At 34.5% G+C, this 23,495-nt stretch overlaps 1 protein-coding gene across 4 annotated transcripts; it reads right to left on the reverse strand.

Moving 5' to 3' along the window:
* Positions 1-116: 116 nt before the first annotated feature.
* LOC141667237 (uncharacterized) lies at positions 117-16,836 on the reverse strand. 4 transcript variants are annotated; one of them, XM_074473649.1, is made up of 20 exons: positions 16,684-16,836; positions 15,815-15,876; positions 13,575-13,685; positions 13,294-13,350; positions 13,133-13,203; positions 7,341-7,440; positions 5,773-5,843; positions 5,477-5,577; positions 5,266-5,369; positions 5,141-5,194; positions 4,965-5,020; positions 4,802-4,840; positions 4,549-4,693; positions 3,955-4,136; positions 3,809-3,876; positions 3,306-3,378; positions 3,175-3,236; positions 2,169-3,096; positions 1,356-1,646; positions 117-514 (listed from the first exon to the last, which is right to left on the reverse strand). In XM_074473649.1, the coding sequence occupies exons 2-20, from the start codon at positions 15,872-15,874 to the stop codon at positions 238-240; spliced, it is 2,850 nt and encodes a 949-aa protein (XP_074329750.1). In that variant the 5' UTR covers positions 15,875-15,876; positions 16,684-16,836; the 3' UTR covers positions 117-237. The 4 variants fall into 4 exon arrangements, with proteins under 4 accessions (XP_074329750.1, XP_074329758.1, XP_074329766.1 ...); XM_074473657.1 differs by having other exon boundaries at positions 15,815-15,891; positions 16,684-16,825; XM_074473665.1 differs by lacking the exons at positions 13,575-13,685; positions 15,815-15,876; positions 16,684-16,836 and having other exon boundaries at positions 7,341-7,435; positions 13,294-13,355.
* Between the last annotated feature and the right edge of the window lie 6,659 nt (positions 16,837-23,495).

Raw genomic sequence — 23,495 nt, forward strand, 5'->3', positions numbered from 1 at the left:
TAGAAAAATCACTTGTTGAATCACCCAACCCAAAAAAATTGCTTCAGTTTATAGATGCAAGAATTTATTGTGAGAAGAAAAAAAAAACTAAATTACAACCAACACTAAAGAATTATTAAAGTTCTTATGGCACTTCGCCTCCGTTATATAAAGATAGCAGCAATATAAAATGAAAGAATAGAGATCTTGGAAATTTTGAAGCAAGATTGATCACAGTAGTACTTGTAAACCACGACTTTAGGACAACACTCTTTTGCAAGTGAAGTCAAAAACAACCTGGAAATAACTTCTGGAATCTTTCTCTGCGGGTAGTTTTAGAAGTCGTGAAACTCTTGTGTATCCAACATGTTCCTTCAACAAAGATGCTTCACCAACTTCCACTTTCATCTCATACTCTGGGAGTTTTTGTTGAGTCAATGCCCATTGCATTGCCCATATTCCAAGAGGACGCATGTAACATATGGATCGGTAATGGCCATTTAAGTTCCAACCCTCTGGAACTTGAAAAGCGTAGCTGCAGATAAATGAGTAAGAGAATTTACTTGCATGTAATAAACATTGTAGGTAAAACAAAATAGGTTGCGTTGTAATGTTCAGCACTAAGTTAGAACTTATGAAGTGTACAGTACGCAGTCATTGGTTGCAGCATATCATTAATAAAAAGTGCCACTACTATGAAGTATTGATATGAAAAACAATTAAAACAACTCAGTGTTACATTATTATCCCTGATCTCTCTGTATCTAAATATAGATCTCTTTCACCATGCTATAAGCTGCAGCATGTACATACTTTTTCTGAGCAACTCCATGTTTCACGTTCACTAGTTTCTCCAGTAAGTGTATCTCTTTCCTACCTTTTCTTCATCTATTGGTAAAGTTTATCAGTTTCTAATTACTATACAAAACTGGAATCTGAAATTTACCGAATCTAACAAACATCAAATATTCATTTTACGCTTTATTTCTATTCCAAATATTGCAAATTTGAAGGGGCTCGAGATCTTCAAACAAAAATCAAATTTTATAGTACTACGGGTCCATATCAACAACTTAGCATAGAATGAATTCAACGTATTATGAGTAACATTAATGAAAAAGATCATTTCAATCGTACATAGTAACACATTAGTGGTGAAATCCGTTATCTTGCCCATGCATATATACTGTAACTAATGTGGACAGCAGTTAGGCGTTGAACTTGTCAAGCAAGCAAAATATACAAACATGTTTTTTAATACATGGCATTTAATTGAAACAAGTTCCTCTTTCTGCAGTCTATCCATATTTCATTAAAATATATAACTAATGCTATCATTCAGTGGAGGAAATTATTCATCAAAGTTATTGACTCACCCATGTCCTTCTTTTGACCAAGCAGTTTCATAGATTCCACGTGCAGTTTGAAACCCCATTTCCACCATCCCTTCTTGAATCATAGTTGCACCAACAGAATATGTAACTCCTGTCCAAATTTCTCTTGACTGCATAGATGACATGTCAGGCTCTCCATTCGGTAACATTCCATTTAAAGCCCCGAGTTTTCCCCCATTCACCTTGAGGACATTAAAATTATACACCTTCTCAAGAGCAGATTTTGCCTTTTCTTCACTGACAATTGGTTGAAGACCGCAGGCTCGGGCATACCTGCAATAATGCTCATTCATGAGTGCACTTCAATAGGAAAAAGTTTCAAGTGGACCCATGTCATACACATACAAACATTACAAGGGTACATTTATGTGATTCGTTGAGCTTCATAAATAATCCATGCAGCATCACTTTCTTTGATTATAAAGGGGTACAAATATGTAGAGAAAAGCTTGTGATTATGTTGGTGGTATTTTCGAGTAATTTTCTTGATCTGGAAGAAAACCAACAACAAACAAATTTCCCAGTGGTTTTCTACTTTTCGAAAAATTCGGTCATACAATATAAAGGGGGTAAAAATATGTATAGAAAAGCTTGTGATAATTTTGGGGGCATTTTTGAGTCAGTTTCTTGATCTAGAAGAAAAACAACACAAAAACAAGTTTACCTGTGGTTTTTTGAAAAACCTGGTCATACAATATAGTGTAAAGTTGTTCTCAGTTTATTATGTAGTTCTGCTAAGGAATTAGGAGCCAATAATTTAGATTTTTGCAGAAATAACATTAGATGGGAGCATACCATTGTCCTGCCAATTGATCCGCTTGAATAGATGAACTCGTAGAGCTACCACTATTGTCATAACTGAAGTAAGAACCATTCCATAACTTATCGTAAACTTTCTTTGCTTTTTGAAATTTCAACCAAAAATAATCCTCGCAACCCTTATCACCGACTTCACGTGCCAGAGCCGAAGTAGCTTGCAATGCTGCAACCCATAGCCCCCCACAATATGCACTCACACCAGATACAGACCATGTATCGTATGTCTGATCGGGAAATCCGTCATTTTCTATCATCCCATCCCCGTCCTTATCAAACTGTTCCATATAAGCCATGGCAATATAAACAGCTGGCCAAACAGCTCGAGCAAACTTTTTGTCACCTGTTGCAACCACATCCCTGTAGACTTGCAAAACAAATTTTGGATTCAAATCTTTCCACCTGTCAGTATTATGAAGGTTATAGAAATTTACTTCAAACCATGGATCTATCATGCCAATATCATGAGGAACAGCACCAAGAACTTTTCTCGAGACAAAAGTTCCATCATTCAAAAGACTCATTTTCCTGGGGTCATGCATCATAACTGCTGCCGCAAAGTCTCTTTGGATGCTGAGCTCAAGTTTGGGGAATAGCATTGTCAAGGCAAAAGATGAGTAAAAATGAACATCATATGTGTTACACATGTGATACTCAGTCCCTTCATAGTAAAGAAATTGACCAATATTTTCTTCTCCCTTCTCCAGCAGAAATGTTCCTACTGCTGAAGTCTTTGATACTGGGTTGTGGACATTCTCGATTACTGAAGTCATTCTTTCAAGAATATCACCAGCTGTATCATTTTGGAAGGACTTATCATTGCATTCGCTATGGTTTGTGGCGGACCTATCAAGACTAAATTTTCTATCAAGTATGACTGACAAGCTATGGACCGGGGGTAATCCATCTGCAAACAAGGATATGAAATTGCTTCACTATAAGTTCATCTCACATAAAATTATAAATCAAGCATGTCTTTATCTACCAGTCCAGATTGTTCCTCCGGCATTAAGATAATATAATTCATTGAAAAGAGTAACAGGATACCTGCAAGAAACCATGAGAACATCAATATTTAACTGATATACATAAGTGAAAAGTAAATCAAAAGCTCACCATTCAGGGAATCTCTTGTCTTCAAGTATGGGTTTTTGCCATGCTTCAATCTGGGCCTCCCACCAGCTATGCTCTAAGTTAGACGTGGTACAACAGATATTAAAATGACAATGTTGTACAAGTCAACAGAGAATACCTTCTGGTGTACTGCCAATATTATTATACTTCCTCCAAACAATATACGTATAGGTTTATTTTGCGAGAAAGTAAAATATTACGGAATAGTAGTCAAACCAATACAGTTGACCAAAATTAGTTTAAACGTGTAGGGTGTTTATATGCATTAGGACTTCTCTGCTTTAAATTTTTAATATTGACAGGTTACTTATACATAAACTCATTATGATCATCAATGTTTCCAAAGATCTATATGATCAAGAATATACATATTCTAAAGGAAGGAGCATCACATTTCCACAAAATATCATGCAGATAGAGGCAGAACACTTTTTATATCCAACAACTATACCATATACGAAACAAAGCAAAAATTGAAACATTACCAAGAATAGCATCACATGCCATACTTGTTGCAGCATCCCCGTGGGTACCGTAGAACTTGGTGTATCGCCTGTTTGGGATTTATTCCGTTTTCAGAAAAAATACATAGTATATTATCTTAAACATCGATATCAGTTATATTATTCACCTGTTATAACTCTTTCCACTTTGGAAGGTCACTTCAGGACAGTCCCATGCCAATGAAAATGTAACAGTGCGTACTGCGTTAGAAGGAAGTGTCACAGTAGCTGCAATTGCTGCACCCGTAGATGACCCCAACTCTGTAGGCAGTGCCACGTCAGCAGAACTGAAGCGGTCAAAGGACCCATGCTATTAGGAAGTAAACAGATCAAATTTTGTTGAGGATAGGATGCCATTAGCAGTAGAAATTATCTCTAAATCATAGGAGAAGAACGGAAATGAGAACACTTAGAAAATATATATGCACATGAATTTGCACCATATGAAAATATAAAGCTTCAAGTAGACTTCATATATCTCATAATCATACGAAAAACATACATTTCCCTTTCATCACCGGAACAGTGTGACTTAGATATTATACAATTGGCAGTGGCACAACTTCAAAGTTAAGCATAGTAAAAAATGATTACTTGTCAGGCAATTAGAAGGAAACATAAAACCTAGATGAAATATTAAGACTGGACTTGTGGCAACTGAATTCTAATCTTTTTTAATGAGAAGGCTAAGGTAATTAACAGCGCTGATTAAGTTAACTAACCTCTTTGATCTCGTTCCACATGTCCTTTGCTGTGATGCCGGAAGATCTTCCAGATATTACGAAAGAAGGGCACTCAGAGACATGTACATCATCTGTCTCTTCTGCTGCAACAGCAAAAGTTACTGGTGGTAGTCCATTTGCACTCCTAAATCAGTTAGCATGAGATGTTATGTGACAGAATATAAATTCTTTAACGGTTTAAGTATCTTCATAAACTTCAAAATATATTGACATATGAAAACTTGGAACTTACATGTGATGCAGAAGTACACCATGAATTTTGTCCTTTGGCCTGGAATATTCATTGAAATTTTATGTGAAAAATTGATCATCAAACCATGCAAGTACTGATCCACAGACTACAGTGATATCTTGAACCCAACAGATCCTTAAGATGAAGGGCTCTAAGTTCTTACACAATTCTCATATTAGAATGCTGACCAGATAATCCAGATAATCCACCAACAGAGTTCTGAATCCATTGAAAGAAAAAAGATCAATTCTCTGAGTTTGAGAAGGGTTTTGTACAGCAAAAGCATGAACCTTTAGAGGATATTTATTGGAGAAGAGATTAACAGAGGCAAAAAATTACCTCCCAGGTAAATAGCAAGGTTACATCTGCTGAAGTTCTTCCTAAATTAGACAGCTGCAAATTTTTTGAGGGACTATTAGATCAATATTCCAAATATTTTCTCCAAATATTAAGCTGCTTATTACCGTAAAAGTAAATACTGCTACAGGAAGACTGCTCTCCTTGTAATTATGGGGGATGATTGGAGAAAGCTGGCGAGACACTATTCTTAACTCAGGATCAGGTTCACCTGCAGTTGTAGATTCACATGTTCAGTTGTAGATTCACATGTTTAGAAGGTATTTAACCATATATGACAATCATCAGATTTAGTAGACTAGTTGTCTGTAAGTATACCCTCATATACAGTCCAAGCCCTTGGGAACAATGCATGATAAGTGGAATTCTTGCCACTTAGATTCCAATCCCAAGATCGTAGGCCCGAAGCTGAGGCATCTCTGTTTATAACACCAATATTACTCGAAATATTCATATATATTTTTTTGAAAATAAATGAGCATCGCAAAGCCCAAAAATAAAAGAAATCAAAATTACTGATTCTTATGTTGAACCCCCCCCCCCCCCCCAAAAGAAAATAATAACCACCTAAAGCGCAAGATCTAGAATACATAAGAAATACAACAGCTTCTTACTTTAGCATTTCAGGGCTTGGTGTGCTCAAGACACTGGAGTACCTTTCACCATTCGAACGTGACACAAACACCTGCAGAGAAACTTATATGCTGAATACACTATTTCATATAACTCATAAATCCATAATGATTCAGTGTACACATGACAACATAAGCAGCTAATATGTACTTGGTAGATCATTTTAAGTAACATGAAAATCTCTGGACAGTTGCAAATGACTGTACTTAGCATCCAGAGTCCCAAGATTTGTAAAATCTTACATTTCTTTGAAATATGATATCCCTACTCTTTATTTTGTCTCGAGTACCCATGTTGGATGACAGACACTTGGTTGTAGGTATGGACCCTCGGAAACTTATTTTAAGCCACAAACATGCAAGATTAATTAAAAATTTCTGAACCCGAAATTTAGACACATCATGTTGGATTCTTCCAGCCAAGTACAAGTGATAAAAACTTGAAATATTCCTATTCATATACATAAAGCGGCAACAAAAGGGCCTAACCCACACTTTCACGCAAAGATATCCGGAATAGATACATTATTTTTCAGTAATTGTAGATTCCTGTTCAAGAAAATTTTCCCATGTTAAGCGCAGTAACATGTATGCTCTCTCGTGGCAGGTACATTTCCACAGTAGTGTTAAATAATAAGAATCAGTTACATTAGATATAGTGAATCAGTTCAACCCCTTTCCCTCACCATACAATAACATAAACTGCATACAATAACATAAATGATGTAGAATAGCCAACTACTCTTACTAAAACATAAATTACAAATATCATGCTCAATAGTACTTATAAGACCGCATCCTAAAAAAGTGCTAATACGTGTGATAAAAATTACGAGTACATCATATGGTCAAGATGAGGTCTGACTCTTGTAATTTCAGAAGTAACAAACACTAGATGTATTTCAAACATATACTTTTGCGGCAAGCTAATAGTAAAACTCCTGACTCCTGAGAAACTTGTTACTTTGGTAGGGTAGCAGCTTACAAAGAGTAATGATAAAACAAGTCATTAGCTGTGACAGCCTAATATATAGCAATGTTCATGACAAATTTATGATATCCTTCCGATGGAGTACCATATGCCAGGTATATTAGTACTTGACGTAGCCAGAACTTATAGCTCTTTCACTTCACTAGATCAGCACGAGATAATATTAAACTCTGTCTAGGACATGACACCCTATACTTCTAAGCCAAAACTTTAAAAAAAGAACATCAGTAACCCAATTTGTTTCTCTCTAAGACATGACACCCTATACTTCCTCTAAGCCAAAAGTTTAATAAAAGAACTTCAGTAACCCAAATTGTTTCCACTATTTTCAGTATAGAATTAACTTTTTCTCGGTAAATTAAATTGATATGTGAGATGATAGCACCACTACTTAGTCTCCATGTCAAACCCAAGCAACCCATAATAACAAATATTCTTAGGAATAAATTAAATGACCTATAAAAAGGAAATAACTCGCTACAAAAAGAGTTCCTACGTAGGGAACTACTAGTAAATTTCTAGGGTATTTGCAGATACGTGGTAAATACAGAAAACATACCGAAAATTGATTTGCTAAAACTGGTTTATCTTCACACTTCCTAGGAAATATTTGCCAGCGTACGAATTCACCTTTGCAAGTTCTTCCAATGCTTCCTGCACTGAGATTTTATCTTATTAAAACAAGAAACTGCCGCAATTATGCTAGATCGATCTTTAAAAGTCATACCAAATTTTAATATTTCTTCAAATGGTAACATGAAACAGTTTTTGTAATTAAATAACCCAGACACAGCTGATAACTCACTCAACAGCACTATGACAGTTATATCTACTCATATACTACTAATGCAGGACAAAAAATTTAGAAGTAAAGAATACAAAGATAAGTTATTAAGCGAAGATATTCCACCCGTCCCTGAGGGTAATACTGTCAACATTATTGTCACTATTTCTCTAACAGATTGAGTGTATATTAACAGCTGTATATTTGCATAGATAGTAGCTGTAAATCTGATAGATAACAGCTGTATTAAGCTGACTTTATAGGCTGATTCAGAGCCTGATTGTGAGGGATTTGTTAGGCTGATATAGAGGCTGATATCAAGGGATTTGGTCACTGATTTGTAGCTGTAATTAGCTCTGCTGTACCTATAAATACAGGAGCTTGTTTGTATGTAAAATCATCGAAATTCATATCATTTTCTTGCATCTTTGTCATGGTATCAGAGCTGGTTATTTAAAGAAAAATCTGCTCTTGTTTTCTTGTCCAGCTTCAAAATTTTAGTCTGTTTTTTTACTTGGTCTTTCTTGGAATTCATCTTTTGGTTCTTATTTCTTCTTAAATCATGTCACTAGAGCGATCAGATAACTTTCTTGTTCGATTTAATGGAAAGAACTATTCTGCTTGGTCTTTTCAATTCGAAATTCTTGTTAAGGGAAAGGAATTATGGGGTTATGTTGATGGTACAATTTCTGCACCCGACACCAAAGAAAAGGAACAACTTGCGAAATGGAAGGTGAAAGATGCTCAATTATATCTTGGATTCTCGGGAGTATGGAACCTTCCATGATTGTCAATCTCAGGCCTTACAAGACTTCTAAAGTTATGTGGGGCTACTTGAAGAAAATTTACAACCAAAGCAACGCATCTCGACGTTTTCAATTAGAGTTTGAGTTGGGGCAACTCAGTCAAGGGAGTTTGACGATTTAAGAGTTTTATTCTTCTTTTGAGAATTTATGGGGAGAATACACCGATATTGTGTATGAGAGTGTGCCTTCTGAAGGACTAAGTGTTGTCCAAAGTGTACATGAAACTAGCAAACGCGATCAATTTTTAATGAAATTAAGAGGAGATTTTGAGCCTAAGTCCAATCTCATGAATAGGCACCCGGTTCCTTCAATGGACATTTGCCTAGGTGAGCTTCTTCGTGAAGAATAAAGGCTTGTGACACAAACTTTCATCGAGCAAAAAGCTCAAAATATTGCTTCAATTCCAGTTGCCTACGCTACCCAAGGAAAGTATAAAGGTGGAAGAGATATGACTAATATCCAATGTTATAGTTGTAGAGAATTTGGACATGTTGCTACAAATTGCACTAAAAAAATTTGCAATTACTGTAAGAAGACAGGGCATATCATCAAAGATTGTCTCATCCGGCCTCCAAGGAAATCTGGAATTGCCTACAACGCCTCAGTTGGATCATCAAATGCTCCTAATTTTGGTCAGTCTACTGTTACTCTTGAAATGATCCAGCACAGCAAATGATAGTTAATGCTTTTTCAACCTTAGGCATCTCAGGTAACAAAAATTCTGCTCATAAGCCTTGGTATTTTGATTCTGCTGCTTCAAATCACATGACTAGCTTAACATTACCTCTGAATAATGTTCCAAAAAAATAAAGGTGATCTTCAAACCCACACTGCCGATGGTAACACTTTACCCATAACTGGTATAGGAGATATTTCAAGCACTCTCGATAATGTTTTTGTGTCTCCAAAGTTGCCCACTAATCTTATATCTGTTGACCAATTAGTTGACAACAATTGTACTGTTCAATTTTCAAATTATGGTTGTCTTGTGCAGGATCAAGTGTCCGAGAAGATGATCGCGAAGGGGCCTAAAGTTGGACGTTTATTTCCTCTGCTTCCATCACCCTCTCTAGTGTCAAAGAAAGTTTCTTGTAATGCTGTTGAATGTAATAATCAAGTGTGGCATAAACGCTTGGGTCACCCGAATCCTCATGTTCTTGGTATTTTACTTAAATCCGGTATACTTGGGAATAAAATTTCAACTTCTTCAAATAAAGATATTGTTGAGTGTGCATCTTGTAAACTTGGAAAAAGCAAAACACTTCCATTTCCATTGAGTAAGTCCCGCACCACCACAGCTTTTGAACTTGTACATAATGATGTCTGGGGCATTGCACCAGTGATTTCTCATCAACATTACAAATATTTTGTTACTTTCATAGACAACTTCACTCGTTTTACATGGGTATATTTTCTTCGATCCAAAAGTGAGGTTTTTCATGTATTTAAAATCTTCCATGCATTAATTGAAACACAATTTTCTGCGAAGGTCAAAATCTTACAGTCTGATTCGGGCGGTGAATATATGTCAAATGAATTTCAATCTTTCCTCCAAAATCATGGGATTATATCCCGACGTTCTTGTCCATTAACTCCACAACAAAATGGTGTCGCTGAAAGAAAGAATTGTCATCTTCTTGATGTTGTTCGCACTATTCTTATCGAGTCTTGTGTACTGGCTCAATTCTGGTGTGAAGCCTTGTCTACCGTTGTCTATTTGATTAATAGATTACCATCTCCCAACTTAAACAACGAATCACCTTACTTCCGCCTATTTAAACATGCACCGGATTATTCCCATCTTCACATTTTCGGATGTGTTTGCTTCGTTCATCTTCAACCACATGAAAGGAATAAACTTAGTTCTCAATCAGCCAAGTGTGCTTTCTTAGGATATGGTGGCCCTCAAAAAGGTTTTCTTTGCTAGGACCCTAATGTTCGTCGAATTCGTGTATCTAGAAGTGTGATTTTCTTTGAAAATCAACCGTTCTTTAGCACACAAATAATTTCAGAACCCTTATCTATAGCTACACTGCCACATTTTCCCGAGTCATCACAACCAAAAGAAAGATTCAAACCCGGTCATGTTTATAATAGACGCACTTTGGCTCCTCGAAATCTTCCTGAAGCATTTGATCCTGTTATATCTAGTTCTAATGATCATCCTCCTCTTCGGAGAAGCTCTAGAAACTCGAAACCTCCTGACAGGTATGGTTTTCCAAACCAAGTAGCCATGTCCACTACTTTGTCTTCTATTGCTATCCCTACTTGTTATAAACAGGCCATGGAACATGAGTGTTGGCAACAAGCAATGGAAACGGAACTTCAAGCTCTTGCTGAAAATCATACTTGGGACATTGTTCCTTTACCTCCAAATGTCAAGCCAATTGGTAGTAAGTGGGTCTACAGTGTGAAATTCAAGTCTGATGGCTCCTTAGATAGATACAAAGTTCGCCTGGTGGCACTTGGCAATAAGCAAGAATATGGCCTTAACTACCAAGAGACATTTGCGCCAGTTGCTAAGATGACCACGGTAAGAACCATTCTTGCTGTTGCTGCTTCTAAATCTTGGCCTTTACATCAGATGGATGTAAAAAATGCTTTCTTAAATGGAGATCTCAAAGAGGAAATTTACATGAAGCTTCCACATGGTATGGCATGGATAGATACTAACAAAGTTTGCAGGTTAAGACGCACACTGTATGGGTTGAGGCAGTCTCCTAGAGAGTGGTTTGATAAGTTTCGCAGTACTCTTATTAACTTCTCTTTTACGCAAAGTCAATATGATTCATCTCTATTCTTTCTTAAGACAGCAGCTGGTATGGTGTTTGTCTTAGTTTACGTCGATGATATTATAATCACCGGTGATGACTCTATGCTAATATCAAAACTCAAAAATATGTTGCATAGTACATTTCAAATGAAAGATATTGGGAATCTTAATTATTTTTTGGGTCTAGAATTTCATTCTCGAGATCAAGGTGTATTTCTCAATCAGCATAAATATATCAAAGATGTTATTGACTTGGCTGGTTTAAAGGAGGCTACTACTGTTGATACTCCAATGGAGGTAAATGTCAAATATCGAAAAGATGAAGGGGAGCTTCTGCCTAATCCTTATTTATATAGACAGCTGGTTGGAAGCCTTATTTACCTCACTATTACAAGACCTGACATCTCATATGTTGTTCATATTGTTAGCAGATTCATGCAATCACCTCGAAATCTTCATCTTGTTGCAGTTAAGCGTATTATTCGATATTTAATTGGGTCACCTACTCGTGGACTGTTTTTCCCCACACAACCCGATCTTCGTTTGACAGCATATAGTGATGCTGATTGGGCTGGTTTCCCGGATACTAAAAAATCCATAACTGGATGGTGTGTATTTCTTGGAGATGCCTTGATTTCGTGGAAGTGCAAGAAGCAAGACCATGTCTCTAAATCTTCCACAGAGTCAGAATATAGAGCGATGTCTGCAGCTTGTTCAGAAATTGTATGGTTACGTGGTCTTCTTTCTGAGCTAGGAGTGTCTCAAATTAATCCTACTCCGCTCCATGCTGATAACAAAAGCGTCATTCAAATTGTTGCAAATCCGGTCTATCATGAGCGTACAAAACACATCGAAGTGGATTGTCATTATATTAGAGATGCATTTACTCGTGGTGTTATCAAACTTCCTCATGTTAATACTAATTTTCAAACAGCTGATGTCTTCACAAAAGCCTTGACGCGCCAAAGACACCAGTTTCTTAGTGGCAAATTGATGTTGCTAGATTTACGTCAACATTATTGTCACTATTTCTCTAACAGATTGAGTGTATATTAACAGCTGTATATTTGCATAGATAGTAGATGTAAATCTGATAGATAACAGCTGTATTAAGCTGACTTTATAGGCTGATTCAGAGCCTGATTGTGAGGGATTTGTTAGGCTGATATCAAGGGATTTCGTCACTGATTTGTAGTTGTAATTAGCTCGCTGTACCTATAAATACAGGAGCTTGTTTGTATGTAAAATCATCGGAATTCATATCATTTTCTTGCATCTTTGTCAAATACAACCGCGGAAGAGAAGGATTTCTTTGAATCGTGGCCAATAACACGATAGCAATCTCAATTTTAATGATCGAGATCTTCCAGTGATGAATATTTTATCTCCTTGTCCTACCTCAGTTAATAATTACTAAAAACAAAAAGGGATGACTTGATGAAACGAAGTGATATTCCCTGACAATAAAGCCAGGTACCAATGGGACTCAAGCACCTATAAAAGATGGTCATATTAGAATGTTTTCAAGCATAATTTCCTGGTTATCAACACAATCAATATTCTAATTCAATCTTCTCTTGAAACTTTAATTAAGAAAATATTTAGGGTCTTAAAACATTATAAGCTTCAAGAACTCTGTATTACAATATGAGATCGTAGTTCTCCTTCTCTCAGTAAAGAATTAGCTCCTAGTGGTCTAAACTTTTTTAAACTTCTAGTGGTGAGTGCAGAAAAATAAATAATAGTCCTGTATGGTTGCACTAAATATAACAAGCATCGAATCCTAAATGCCTAAAGAGTTTTCAGAGTAATCAAAAGTGTCTACACATATCTCGGCAATGATAACATAAAAGTATACATTCTATGGTAGTAAATTAAATCAGCATATTCAATTTCAGAATTATAAAAAGAGTTGACGTACAATCAGAAATCGAGAAGGGTGCAAATGGATGTATCAATAAGAATCTATCAGGTGTTTTGAGACTCACCCAAGACCACCTAATGGAACACCCTGACATGATGTAAAAGCTCTCTTTGTAAAGGGGTCAACAAATGTTCCCTAAAAGCATGATAATGTGGTTCAGAACTTTCTCATGGCAAAAGAAAAGCATATAGATGAGAAAACCTGATACTTGTAAAGAATTAATACATTTCCATTGGTAGATTTATCTCGGAGAGCACGCCATAACCTATACCCAATTGGAGCCTACAAAGATAAGCCTTATTAGATAGGAAAGGAAAAATGAAAGGACTACCAGGAAAAGTAATGTTAGTTTCAAAATTCAGCATATTGAGGATTCCACACTAATATGGAATCAGTAGTCTTTAGCACAGATGCCAACAATAAATAAACTGGGAACTTGAGCACCTAATCTATTAATGTATAGTCGTGCTGCACAAAGCTCATCAAATAATATTTTAATCAAATACCAAAGAAATCATCTCTTTCACACTTAGATTGAACTCTGAAAGTGCAATTCTCTCATCATTCAGTTTCCTCTGCCAAGTCAGGGGTGCAGGTTTCCCAGGGTCAACCTTTTCCTGGAGAAAAACAAAATTCATTAAAAAAGGAAAAAATGCTTATCAGGATCATACACTATAAAGCAGTTATATATAAATTATGGAAATAAATTACAAATTATTTGTCATCTAAAATGTCACTATACTAATATACAAATTTCAGATTACAAGAAAAGTCTTATGGGCAAGTTTTAATAATTGTGCTGAGACTATCCTCTGAACCATTGCACAATCAAACAGAAATCCGCATAAAGGGGGGAACCAAGAAGGGGCGGCTTTTGGACCCTCCCCGGGATTTCACTTAAGAGTAAACATGTCTGTATATTATATGTAATGCTTGATAAATTAGTTGGTCTTGCATATTTAATTAACTCACTTATTAAGGGTATAATGTACTTTTCCCATTTGATAAATGATAAATTACTTTCAAATTAACGATTTACTTAATTAGAACTAACGGTTTATCATAAATATAAACTTTCATTATACAATTGAAATATATTACCTGACATAGTTAGTTTTCCGCTATAAATCTGCAGAACTACACTCTACATACTTATCAATCATATCCTGTAATTGGTTAGAAAGAAACATACTACAATTACATGAAAACATTACATTTCCAACTCTGTACTTTTTTATGCTTAAATTTCTTTTTTCTCTATTTTGCCTTATAAATTTTCCTCATTTAACTTGATTTTTTTATAAAATTCATATTTTCTTATTACCAATTATTTTCTTAAAACAAGTTAATTGATCAAAAATTATATAATTACTTTTAGACAAAATTTTATATTAGTGATAACTGATAACTGATAAGCTATTATGGCCCTCCTTGGCCGCAAGTGCACAATCACATTTCTATTTATAATACACAAAACTAGTCAGATCCATAGCATCTTAGCCTGATGCATAACCCTCTTCTCTTCTCTTGGTAACCAGAGTTCTAGCCTTAGTCAAGGCATGTGTGCATGAGTATTTAATATTTATGTGCTTACACAAAAATAAGAGATATAATTCATTTGCAATTGATATTTGATTAACAACGTCGATACATATATCCCTGTAATATTTCATAAAATCCTCCATTAACATTTCAAAATCCCCGTTAGCACTAACACATTACTTCCATCAATTTTTGTGAGAACATTCAAGTTATGGTATAAACACAAAATGAGATGACATAGTTCAGGAGCACAACATTTAAAAACAAGTTCAGTTGGAGAACATTAAAGTTCATGTCCATAACTTAAAAGTTCGGGTACATAACTTTTAAAGTACAGATGGGTACAGGTACAAATGCAACTTGAGATAAAAGTGTTCAACAGCAGAACATTGTAAAAACAAGTAAGCTTAGTTGTAGAACTTTAAAATTCATGTGCATAAATCTAAAGCAGGTGCATAACTTTTAAATCCAAGTTATGGTACAAATACAATGCAAGTTAACAGTCTTTTGCAGCAAAACAATGTATTTCTACTGCAAAACAAAATAGGTTCTGCTGGGATCCTGTTATCTCCGGGATTATTCTCTTGTAGAAACATTTAATAAAATTGAAAAAAAAAAATTATGATAGAAAATTTATAAAAAAAGAACCGAGGTCTACTATTAAATGAGGTTAATAAATAAATTCTATAACAAAGAAAAAAATTTTAAATTAAAAGAAATGAAAGTTGAAAAATAATGAAGGCAAAAAGAAAATTCTAATAAATGAGTAATTGATTCAATTTTCTTATTTAAGTAAATTTAGTTTGTAATGTAATTTTTAAATTTTCATCAATACCTTTACAAGTGTTTTGTATATAAAAATAAAATAAGCTAGAGTGTTGATTTAGATGTATTGTAAGGATTAACAATGGTTCTTCGGTTCTATTTTTGATTCAAACCCTGAAGTTATATTAGTATTAAATAACGACAGCAGTCTAGGCAGGGCTTCCAAAGGCAAAGTTAGGATTTATGCAGACAGGAAGGTAGTCATACAATTTGTGATTAAGATTAGGCATGAAATTGGGATATAAACAAGGCTGGGGCATCTAACAATATAGCACGAAGAAAAAGTGAGAAGGCAATATTAGAGCTATTCACTTCATTATTCAGTTATCTCTGTGCGAATTAAATTTTGTATATTTTAAATATATAGGCAAGTGGATACCTTATTGCTAAAGGAATCAAGAGAACCTGTGTCTGTCTCAAAACCATCAGTCAAAGTCATCCCTGTAACAAAGTCAACTGTTTGAGACTAAACCAACTGTTTATAAAATAGTATATTTCAGAGTGACTACAACATCATCTAATCAATTCCGTAAACTAGACATGCACAGAACTGTAAGAATATATACAATTTTTAATCGGTATCTCGATAACTGAAACAAATTCAAATTTGATTATCTGAACACTAAATTCAGTTCAACTATCAATGATTTCATTACCAGAAGTAAAAATTTCAGTTCGACTTCCAGTAAACCAGACTAATGGTACACTATTACAATTTACATGTAAGTGAGATCTCATTCACTTGGTTCGACTTTCAGTAAACCAGACCAATTGCACACTATAACATAAAAGTGAGATCTCATTCACTTCGATTACTACAACAGATCCAGAAACTCACAATCATTCACCTTTACCAATAAAAAGCAAGACAACAGCAACCTGAATCGGATAATTAACTCAAACAATCAAAAATCGCTTCAGCATCATTCTTACTTGACTAAAATCAGCTCAAAACCGAACCACAAATCAAAATCGAATAAATGGAAACTAAAACAATCAAGAAACTCCAATAAACTACAATAAAAATCACATCTTTATCATTTCTTGGAACAAATTACATACTGATTATGCATAATTAACCTGCCTGATCAGTAAAAATGTATCACAGATCACATTAACACTATCAACACGAAAAACAATTAATCAGTTAAATCAAGTATAAAACTGAAATAAAAAAAAACAAAGAATGTAAAATAAAACTTAAATAACTTAATTTAATTAAGCAAATAATAAGCTAAAATTAGTTACCTGAGAAGATTGTAGTGCTGAAAATGAGAGTGTTGATGATATAAAGAGAGACAGAGCGAGTGAATTATATAAGGTGTTTGTGTAATGTTTGTATACAGTCAAATGATTCTGTATAGTTGATTTTGTATGTATTAGTTTAGTTCTTTCGTATAGCTTTGGTTATGATTTAAAAAAGCACTCTTTTATTCGTATCCGGCTGGGCTGGATATTTTGTTTGTTTGTGAGGGCCTCCTTATTTCATTATCTTTAACGCTGAGGTCAATGTCATTCGGAGAACCTTCGCACATTAATTTGGTGTAATTTTTATAGGATAAAAGTATAACAGTATAAAAATTATATTATTTTTAAGGTTAACTTCAAACTTAGCAAGATTAAATTTTACATCATTCTTTATAAATTATCTTATTATTTAAAAAAATAAAATAAAAAATAAAAAAGTGTAAGATACAAATAAAATAAATTTATTGTAATAAATGCAATGGCCAACATTAGAATATACAAAAAAACTAATATTTAGACTTGGGTTGGAGTCTTAGTAAAATTTTAACCTATTTAAATATCCTATTTATATGAGGTACTGAATATTACATATATAGGATAGATAAGAAAATGTTCCATTTTTTAGACCATCGATCAACTAGCAACCGAGTATTGGATATAATGGATAGTTAAATAGAGTATTTTACATAAATTGAGATATCCAATCCAATTCCAGCTTGTGAAATATTCAAATAGCTAGAATTGAACACTTTTTCCAGAATAATTATATTTGTTAATCTTATTGAAAAAATAAACTAGTTAATTTTATCATTTTTTCTATTGTTTAAGAGTTGGAAAAATAAAACAAATAGAAAATAAATACATACAAAATATAAAAGTAACATTTATTTTCTCCTTTTTCGTGCGGTCTTCATTTTCGAGCTCAAAAACAAGGTGTAAAGGAATATAGTTCAAATGACATCGAATCTGTATATATTGGTTTATGATTATCGGCGAAAATATTAAATTTAAGCTTTAATAAACATTTGAGATTTATTAAAAAGAATAATTGATTTGAGTTTTTAACGAGATTGAACTTGTATCGAATTTAAATAATATATTTTTAATAAATATAATGACTTAGACTTTATCATGATAGGCTATTTATTATATAAGCCTAAAATCCGTGCGATACACGGTTGTTTTAAGTATTTTTTATTTTTATTATTTTTTATTTTAATATTGTATTAATTGTTATTCAAGACATGTCTGTATTATAAGAAGACTAAATTACATGGACAAACCTAAGATTTAGTTGTATAATAGTCTAAATCTGTATTTTGTATTGTATTACTTGAGTCTGTAAAAATGTTAAAGATCAAACTGGAGTATTTTTCTGTAAGCAGTCTCAAGCCTAAGAATAAATTCTGGAAGAAGATCAACAAGATCATGCCTCAGAGAAAAGGTGAAAAAGTTTGGAATTGAATAAATCTGTTTTAGGAAAAATGTTCTAAGTCAAGATATCTACAAGTCATAAATCAAATCATATAGAGAAGTCATTCGAGAACTCTAGAATGACTTATCGAAAAGTCCAAAATGGCGGATAGAGAAGTCTCAGAGATATCGACAAGTCAAATGAAGATATGAAGATTGGAGATTGACAAGTCATTTCTGCATATAGAGAACTAAGAGATATCGACAAGGCAAATGAAGATATGGAGATTGGAGATATCGACAAGTCAATTTCTCATTATAGATCTCAGAGATATCGACAAGTCAAAATGCATATAGAGATCTCAGAGATATCGACAAGTCAATTCTACATGCAGTGATTTGGAGACCTCGACAAACCAAGTTCACTTATAGAGAACTCAGAGATCTCGACTAGTCAAAGACACTTATAGAGAACTCAGAGATCTCGACAAGCCAAATTCACTTATAGAGAACTCAGAGAACTCGACAAGTCAAAATACTTATTGAGAACTCAGAGATCTCGATAAGTCATTATACTTATCGAGATGTTAGTTCTCTATACAACAAACTGGAGATCTTGATATGAACCTCAAGTACAGAATACAAACAAGTTAAATATTTAAGATTATCAATCAACAAACAATCTAATCACTTAGGTTAAAAAGTCTACAAAAGCAGTTTGAAGAGTGCAAGATCAAAGATCAAGATTAACTGACAAAGGAAAGTCACAGACCTACACGATTTGCAAAGATTCACTAAGCCAGAAATGGAAAACTTTAAAGATAACTTAAAGCAGGGTTTAGTACATCTTATTGCATGCTATGTAAACATGTGTTTACTAATCTATAAAGTAAACGTTGGTCCTTTGTTTTAGTTGGAACAAATAGATCTAGAATTTCTTGTAACTCTCTCAAGATAGAAGCTGAGTTCTTTACTTACAAAAGAACCCAGAAATTTGTAGCAAGACATACTTAATTTTAATACAAAGTTAAGTGAGTTTTGAAAATATTGTGTTTGTTGTGTATGCTTCATTAATTATGTTAAACACAATATCTCTACAAATTAATCTATTTTGTTCACCATCCAAAATAGTTTGAAAAAGACTAAAATATCCAAAACAGATTCACCCCCCTCTGTGTTGTATTCAAAATCTAACAAGTGGTATCAGAGCAAAATCTGAAAGTAAACAGATCAACATCTTGGAAGAATGAATACACAAAAGATAAGCAGTATAAAGATACCAGCCTTTGATAAGACTAACTACACATTATGGAAGAAGAAGATGATGTTGTTTTTAAGGATGGTCAATCCCTTATACATCCAGATTCTGAAGAATGGACATTTCACTCCTATGGAAAGGTTTGAAGAATCTACAGATGGATACATGGTCATCCCAACTTATTATGGTCCAAAAAATTCTTCAAAATACACAGAAATTGAGAAAGAAAAAGTTTCTGTTGACAGTGGTCTGCAATTAATTCTGATAGAGTCACTTGACAATGTCATGTACAACAATATTGTCAATTGTGACACAGCTAAACAGATCTGGGGAAAAATAGAAATTTTGTGTGAAGGTACGGAGGAAGTTAGATCCAACCAAAGGAGAATACTGGTGTCTCAGTATGAGGGTTTCATAGTTAAAGCAAAGGAGAGCATAATTGATGTTTTTGAAAGATTCAATAAGTTGATAAATGACTTGCAGTTTCATGACAAGTACTATGAAGCTGAGGAGGTTAACTTGAAATTTTTGCTCACCCTTCCAGACCATCTAGAATAGAAAATTTCGGCTATAAGAGAAGGGAGAGACTTGAGCAGAATGAAACTGAAAATTTTATATGGTATTTTAAAAACCTATGAACTGATTCAAAGAAAATCTTTAAGAGCTGGTCTAGAGCACATTGTTGATGGTTTAAGTGCACTAGTTGTTAATGATTGTAATTCATCTAATAATGAACAAGAAATCCAGACTCCAAATGTCTCAAGTGTTGAGCAAAAGAACAAGGAGCCACAGAAGTAAGTCATTCTGGAACTTGAAGAAGATGAGTTCTATACCTTGGATGAACTGGATGAGTTGGATCAATCCATGGCTTACCTAGCAAAGAAATTCTCTAATATTAGAGTGAAGAAGCCAAAGTTCTTCAAGAACAAATGACATACATTCAACAAGGATATCTGCTAGAAAGGAAAAGCTCAATACAACTCTGGTGGCAAAAGTGGCTACAAAACTGGATCTGTTGACAAATCAAAAATAAGATGCTTCAATTGTGATGAATTGGACCTCTTTGCCACAAAATTTAGAAAGCCAAAGAAAGTAAAAAATGATAAGGCATATTTGGAGTTGGAGGCTAAGTATGAAGCTCTCTTGAAGAAACAGTCTGGAAAAGCTTATATTGTAGAAGGAAAAAGTTGAGATGATTCTGATAATGATGAAGATGAAGAGTTTAGAAACTATGCACTCATGGCCTTGGAGCAAGGAGAGTCATCCTCATCAAAAATATAGGTACCAACTCTTACTACTATTAATTTAAATATTAGTCAATATAAGGAGACTGTTGAAAAGATGAGTGTATAGATGTTTCACATACACAAAAGCATGGTGGCAGCTAATGAGGTGAAACTGAAATCATTCAGAAATACATCTCAGCTAGTTGGGCAGTACCATGAGAATAACAAGCCATTTGCTAACATAGCTATTGGCTTGGATTATGATGCATTGACCAACAACAGAAAAGTTGAAGGTGACAAGGGAAAAACAACTGTAAGTGAAGATGTCCCAGCTATACTGAGAAAGGTTAGTTCACCTATGTTCAAAGCATGTGAAGTAAATTTCAGTAAGAGAAGTTGATCATAAATCAAGAACTTGCTGGTGAGAACAATGAAAAGAAATGCACAGAAACAACTCCACCTTCTAAAACTGAGAAGAAGCCCATGGTGGATCAAACCCCAAGAAGCCAATCAAGGAGGTTAAGACTGAGAATATAGGAAAGAAGAAGAAAAATAGAAATGGGAAGATTGGGATAAACAAGAGCAATAACTTTGCATTTATTGTAGATGCTCCTAGGAAACAGTGTCAGAAATGTGGCTCTACAAATCATCTAACTCACCTTTATAAAAAGGCTGTTAGTGAGTCAAGACTGGGAGCATGCAAATATAATGAAGCAAAGACTGAAGATCCCTACTCTTTCTATGATAAATTTGATTGCATTCCTTGCAACATAAAAATGATGATAAGTTACCACAAGCTGAGAGTAGACCTCAAAGAAGTCAACATTGGGTCTGCAGCTAAAAGGGAATATGCAAATCAATAAATGAACACCATTTATTCTGAATCAACTCATTCTAATTCTGCAAATTCCGTTAACAAGAAGAAAGTACCCAACACTGCTTGGGTAGCTAAACACACTTAATCCTCATTGTCTGCACGAAAAAGAAAGTCATATGGATCATAGACAGTGGATGCTCAAGATATATGACAGGTGATAAGGCCCTGCTATCACAGTTTGAGGAGATGGCTAGCCTATTAATGACTTTTGGAGACAGCAGCAAAGGTTTCACAATGGGATATGGCAAGTTAATTTCTGGAAATTTTATTATTGAAGATGTAGCACTGGTTGCTGGTTTGGAAGTGAATCTCCTAAGTGTCAGTCAATTCACAGATAGAGGATTCAATATTGCATTTGACAAAGGAGAATGTTTAATCATCAGCAAAAAGACTAGTGAAGTTGCTCTGAAAGGAGTAAGAAAGAGAAGCCTGTTTGTTGCAGATTTACAATCAACAAATAAGGAAGGAAATTGTTGCTTCTACACCAAGGCATCTGTAGAGCAAAGCAATCCGTGGCACAAAAAACTCTCTCGCCTGAATTATAAGGTAATCAACATCCTGGTGAAAAAGGAGTTAGTGAGAGACATGCCAAATCTAGAGTTTGCTCAAAATGAAGTTTGTGAAGCTTGCCAAAAATGCAAAATGACGAAGTCAAGTCACAAGAGTAAAATTGTGAATTCCATAAGTGCACCTTTGTAACTTATTCACATGGACTTATTTGGACCAGTTAATGTCCTGTCAATTTCAAGGAAGAAATATGCACTTGTGATGGTGGATGACTACTTAAGGTACACATGGGTAGAATTTATGCATTCTAAGGATGAGACTCCACACATAATAATTGAACACATCAAGAAGATTGAGAAGCAGGCTGAAGATCATAATAGTGTGAAGAGATTGAGGAGTGACAATGGCACAAAATTCAAAAATGCAACCTTAACTGAATTCTATAAAGACAGGGGCTTTGTTCAAGAATTCTCTGCTGCTAGAACACCTCATCAAAATAGGGTAGTTAAGAGAAAGAATAGAACACTAGTAGAGGCTGCTAGAACAATATTGCAGGATGCCAAACTACCAACAAGTTTTTGGGAAGAAGCTGTCAACACTGCATGCTATACTCAAAACAGATATCTCATTAACAAGAATATTGGCAAATCACCCTAATCAATCTTATCTAAAAGAAATCCTATTACGAAGCATCTTCATGTGTTTGGAAGAAAGTGTTATATTTTGAAAGACAGCTCTGAATATGTGGGAAAATTTAACTCTAAAGTTTTTGAAGCAATTTTTCTGGGATGTTCACTGGAGAGAACTGCCTATAAAGTCTATGTGCTTGAATAAAAGAAAATTATGGAAAGCAAAGATGTGACTTTTGATGATGACAAGTGACCAGGCTTGGAATGCCTTGATGAAAATGAGGTTGAGGCCCTTAAATTTAAAATTTTCAATATTGATTATGATACTGAAGAGAAAGCTGAAGTCAACACAAGCAACAGAATGGATGAAGAGTCAACTGAACAAGTGAATCATAAGAATGGAAGCTCATCTCAAACACTTGAATTTGATAGCACAAACTCAGGGGGAGAAAGAGGAGAAAGTTATGCAAGTCATGCCAATGATGAAGAAGATGCAGAGAACTCAAGTCAACAAACTTACACCAGGAAATGGAACAAGAGTCATACAAGAGAAGCAGTTATTGGTGATCCAAATGCTTGAGTGAGGACTAGAAGTGCAACTGCAAATGAATGTCTACATGCATACTTTCTGTCATAAGTTGATCCTAAGAAAACTGAGGAAGCCCTACTTGATTTTGATTGGATATCTGCTATGCAAGATGAGCTATATCAGCTTGAAAAAACAACATTTGGAAGTTGGTTCCTGCACCAAAGAACATAAGTATAATTGGAACAAAGTGGGTGTTCAGGAATAAAATGGATGAAAATGGGATTGTGACAAGAAAAAAAAGCAATGTTTGTTGCAAAAGGCTACTCACAAGAAGAAGAAATTGATTATGATGAAAGTATTGCTCCAGTTGCAA

This window comes from Apium graveolens, chromosome 1 (genome assembly GCF_009905375.1).
Source record: "Apium graveolens cultivar Ventura chromosome 1, ASM990537v1, whole genome shotgun sequence".
Taxonomy (NCBI): Eukaryota; Viridiplantae; Streptophyta; class Magnoliopsida; order Apiales; family Apiaceae; genus Apium; species Apium graveolens.

Coding starts and splice junctions, on each gene's coding strand:
- LOC141667237 (XM_074473649.1), bottom strand. CDS start 15,874: ATGACTTTGACTGATGGTTTTGAGACAGACACAGGTTCTCTTGATTCC. Junction 5,021..5,140: donor CCTTGCTATTTACCTGGGAG/GTAATTTTTTGC, acceptor CAATGGATTCAG/AACTCTGTTGGTGGATTATC. Junction 3,237..3,305: donor GACAAGAGATTCCCTGAATG/GTGAGCTTTTGA, acceptor GGTTTCTTGCAG/GTATCCTGTTACTCTTTTCA.